Source organism: Triticum urartu, chromosome 7A (genome assembly GCF_056163025.1).
Source record: "Triticum urartu cultivar PI428250 chromosome 7A, HENAU_Tu73, whole genome shotgun sequence".
Classification (NCBI taxonomy): domain Eukaryota; kingdom Viridiplantae; phylum Streptophyta; class Magnoliopsida; order Poales; family Poaceae; genus Triticum; species Triticum urartu.
In genome coordinates, this window is record NC_141879.1 from 248,836,647 (window position 1) to 248,841,091 (window position 4,445).

At 46.5% G+C, this 4,445-nt stretch overlaps 1 protein-coding gene across 1 annotated transcript; it reads left to right on the forward strand.

The window, feature by feature from the left end:
- The first annotated feature begins 218 nt into the window (after positions 1-218).
- LOC125518703 (Photosystem II reaction center PsbP family protein) lies at positions 219-2,046 on the forward strand. Its single transcript, XM_048683528.2, has 7 exons — positions 219-582; positions 665-730; positions 863-943; positions 1,053-1,135; positions 1,279-1,473; positions 1,559-1,609; positions 1,702-2,046. The coding sequence occupies exons 1-7, from the start codon at positions 363-365 to the stop codon at positions 1,726-1,728; spliced, it is 723 nt and encodes a 240-aa protein (XP_048539485.2). The 5' UTR covers positions 219-362; the 3' UTR covers positions 1,729-2,046.
- Positions 2,047-4,445: the final 2,399 nt, after the last annotated feature.

Genomic DNA, 4,445 nt, shown 5'->3' on the forward strand with positions numbered 1-4,445 from the left:
TGGCTGCCCATGCTAAAATTTATGGGAATTTTTTTCTGCCGAAGAATGTGCCACCAGATATACTTCATGAAATCAAGAATGATTGTACTCGTACTATGAATAAATGAGCTCTCTTTTTGCCCTTAAAAAAGAAATAAACTACTATTGATCTCATAGAAAAATACAGGTTCTCCCGAAAAAAATACAGGCGTTTCTTAAAAAAAACGCGCCCGAGACTGGACGTGCAACGAGGAGGACGACGAGCCACAATTCCCACACGGCAGCCGGCCACCAAGCAAAAATATCCTCTGAAAACCAAGCGAACCTGCAGTTGCAGCCGAGCAATCACAGCAGCGTCGTCGACCACCATCGAGCCGTACTCCATGGCTGCCGTGACCACCGCCTCCCTCTGCCCCGGCCTCGGCAAGCCCCGCCAAGGCCACGCGAAGCCGCCGAGAACGACGGTCTGCCATTGCCTCCCTGCTCGGAGGGCGGAGGAGGGGGTGAATCGGCGGGACGCCCTGCTCGGCGTCCTCCTCTCCGCCACCGCCGCGTCGTCGGCGCCGCTGCTCGTCCCCGCCGAGGCCTTCGCCGAGACCGCCGGTAATGCCAACCACCGTTTCCCGTTTCGCCGGCCATGTCTGATGGTGTGTGCTGATTCCGTGGAATTTCGTTTGGTTTTAAGAGGCGCAGGAGGGGTTCACCGCGTACGAGGACGAGGCCAACAAGTTCACCCTCGTGATTCCACAAGGTGCTTCATCTTTTGTAGTAAAAAGATGGAGGAATCAGCCAAATTACGGTCTTTTTGGCTCTTAAACTGTGCGCGGCAGAATCAGAGTCCGCAAGGTGATGAACAATTCGGTCAATTTTCCTTTCCGTGCAGGCTGGCAGGTCGGTGCAGGTGAACGCAGCGGCTTCAAGAACGTGACGGCGTTCTTCCCCGAGCAAAACCCCAACTCCAGCGGTACGTACGAGTTGGGGTTCTTTCCCGGCATCCATCTCACAGTCCCAAATACCAATCCACCATACCCACCCCTCTCCAAATTCATGAGCTTCTTCTCTGCAATCTTCAGTCAGCGTCGTGATCACCGGGATCGGGCCGGACTTCACCAGCCTCAAGTCCTTCGGTAGCGTCGACGAGTTCGCCGAGAACTTGGTAAGTACCCGGCACTCCCACCTTTTTTGTAGAATCTTCAGTGAACTGCACGAATATCTATCTACAAGTATGCATGGTCGTCTCTGAATTCCTGCTCGTGTGTCATGGCCAATTGATGCACTCTCTGTATCTCCACCGAGCAGGTGACCGGCCTGGACAGGAGCTGGCAGAGGCCGGCGGGGCTCGCCGCGAAGCTCATCGACTCCAAGGCATCAAACGGCCTGTACTACATCGAGTACACGCTGCAGAACCCCGGCGAGAAGCGCCGCCACATCGTCTCCGCCATCGGGATGGCCTTCAACGGCTGGTACAACCGGCTGTACACGGTGACAGGGCAGGTACTTCCATCTTCTCCTCTGCTCAGGTCAACCAACCAACATCACTCCACTCACATTTGTTTGTCTACGTTGGTGTCTCGCACAGTACATCGACGACGAAGAGGAGTCAGCCATATACAAGCCTGAGATAGAGAAGGTGACATCTTCTTGGATTGAATCTACCTCCTGCTAGCATGTGCTTGTTGGAGCACTGACTGATCTCTTTTATGTATGCATATATCTTTGCAGTCTGTCAAGTCGTTCAAGTTCACATGAAATGCCTCCAAAAAGGAAGTTCAGGTGAGAACAAGTATAGAGTGACAGAGAAGAGAGAGTATACAGAGCTAGTAGCTCCTGATGTTAAGTTCAATTAGTGAGTATGTATATGTATGTCGAATTTTACGAGAAAGAAAAGATGAACACCAAATGTTCGAAGACTTCTGTGGCGGAGCTTGGCTGAGGACAGCATTGGCAGCATGAGTGTGAGATAGAGCATGAGAGTGTCGTTGGTTCAAACAAAATTGCTAGAACTCGGTTATGTAAACTTCCTAGCACCTATTTTTGGGCCCACATGTCAGATTTGTTTTTTCATCATCTACCTTTCTCTCATAATCTGGATCAGCTTGGGTCTCTCGTATAGTCAACTCTTTTAGAACCTGGGTATAGTACTGGAACCAATTCCAGCCTCTTTTTTTCTTCTTTGCACCTCACTCCATAGTGGTTAGCATCAACTATAGTTGGTGCTAAGATTTCTAGCAATTTCTATGATAAAGTCTAAAACATGTATAAAATTGAATGTATGTTTGCAATTTATAAGAAAAGTACTAGAACTGGATTATAAGAAAGCATATAAAATTGAATATATGTTCACAACTCGGTTATAATGTTTAGAACGCCCTCTCCAACTCATGGGCGGGAGGTAACCAACTTAGCCTGAGTCTGAGCTGACGTTCTAAACATGATGAAACTATGATAAGGTGAACTTGTTAACATATATTCAATTTTATACATGTTTTGAACATCATTTGAAATTAAAGCTTGCAATCCCATGTCTTCTAATACAAGACCTTTATGATTTGCAAGAAACTCATACTCCCTCCATCCTAAAATAAGTGTCTCAACTTTGTACTAACTTTAGTACAAAGTTGTACTAAACTTGAGACACTTATTTTTAGATGGAGGTAGCAGAAATTTACTGCAATTTCACAGGAACATGAACCAATTTTCAAGGAAAGACATTGGAGAAAAAAACCTCGGTGGCAAAATCACATGCTTCACTACCTTTTACATCACTTCCATTGTTGCCTATCTCGTGTGACATATTTTCGACTTATTCGGGGTCTTTACTCATTTCTTGAACATTTATGTCTCACAGATTTTTAAAATGTTCTACCGCACATGCACGGTCCATTGTAAGGGGTGAAAACAGAGCAAAGGGGTGAAAACAGAGCAAAGATGAAGATAACTAGATGCTATTATATTTATTTTCTGTAATTTTTAGTTGAGCCGAAACTTCATCAAACGAATAATGAGGAAGATAGCCCCGAAAACAAATAAAAAGCCATATGGAGCAGTACATAAAACAAAATAGTTTCTGGGGCACACAAATCCCTTGAGTTGCCCAATAAGAAACACACATGAAACAAAAGCTAATGGTCTAGATCAATTTTGCCAAGATGGCTACAAATATTATCATTTATAAGTTGTAATATGGTCAAGTGCACAGATGGGCTTGGGCCACATCCATCGAACCAATGAGTGTCAGAGGGTTGGTTTCGCTGGCCCTTCACGGACAAGTCCGGAGGCCCTCCGACATAGACTCTCGGGGCTCCGCTGTAGCTACCAGCTACGGTGGCGAGCCCATGTTTCCACCTCCAGACAAACCCGTCGAACCTTCGAGGGCCTCAACCAACGAGCCCCCCGCGGATGTCCCGCGAGGCCTCCTCCTGTCCATGGATCGTGTCATGGGACCCATAGGAGGAGCGCCCTGCGGCTTCATGGCCTTGATCAATAGAGGCGAGGCGACCTTCTCCAGCAAGATCTTCTGCGGCCTCTCTGTGGGCGGGGCGGCCTGAACTTGTGTTGGGCTCCCGGACGAACCTCGGGGAGGGGGACGCAGGTCTATGGCGGCATACATCACCGTTTCTCCACGGATGGGTTGAGGAGGCCTCGAGACAGAATCCTTGAAGGCCTGAACAAACAAGTCAATAAAGACGGGTGGCAAAGCCCAAGAAAGAAAAATTGCTAGGACCTCACCTTGCAAAGGGTTGCTGATGACCCACAAGTATAGGGGATCAATCGTAGTCCTTTCGATAAGTAAGAGTGTCAAACCCAACGAGGAGCAGAAGGAAATGACAAGTGGTTTTCAACAAGGTATTTTTTGCAAGCATTGAAATTGTCGGTAACAGGTAGTTTGATACAAGATAATTTGTAAGGAGCAAGTAACAGTAACGGTAAATAAAGTACAGCAAGGTAGCCCAATCCTTTTGTGACAAAGGATAGGCCAAAACGTTCTCTTATGATAAGCAAAACGTTCTTGAGGGTACATGGGAATTTCACCATATCACTTTCATCGTGTTGGTTTGATTCGTGTTCGCTACTTTGATAATTTGATATGTGGGTGGACCGGTGCTTAGGTGTTATTCTTACTTGAACAAACCTCCTACTTATGCTTAATTAACCCCCTCGCAAGCATCCTCAACTACGAGAAAAGTATTAAGATAAAATCTAACCATAGCACTAAACTTTTGGGTCCAAATTGGTCCCTTACGAAGTAGCGCATAAACTAGGGTTTAAGCTTCTGTCACTCTAGCAACCCATCATCTAATAAATACTCCATAATGCATTCCCTTAGGCCCAAATATAGTGAGGTGCCATGTAGTCGACGTTCACATGACACCACTAAGGAAATCACAACATACATATCATCAAAATATCGAACGCATATCAAGTTCACATGATTACTTGCAACATGACTTCTCCCGTGACCTCAA

Coding starts and splice junctions, on each gene's coding strand:
- LOC125518703 (XM_048683528.2), top strand. CDS start 363: ATGGCTGCCGTGACCACCGCCTCCCTCTGCCCCGGCCTCGGCAAGCCC. Junction 1,136..1,278: donor ACGAGTTCGCCGAGAACTTG/GTAAGTACCCGG, acceptor TCCACCGAGCAG/GTGACCGGCCTGGACAGGAG. Junction 1,474..1,558: donor TGTACACGGTGACAGGGCAG/GTACTTCCATCT, acceptor TGTCTCGCACAG/TACATCGACGACGAAGAGGA.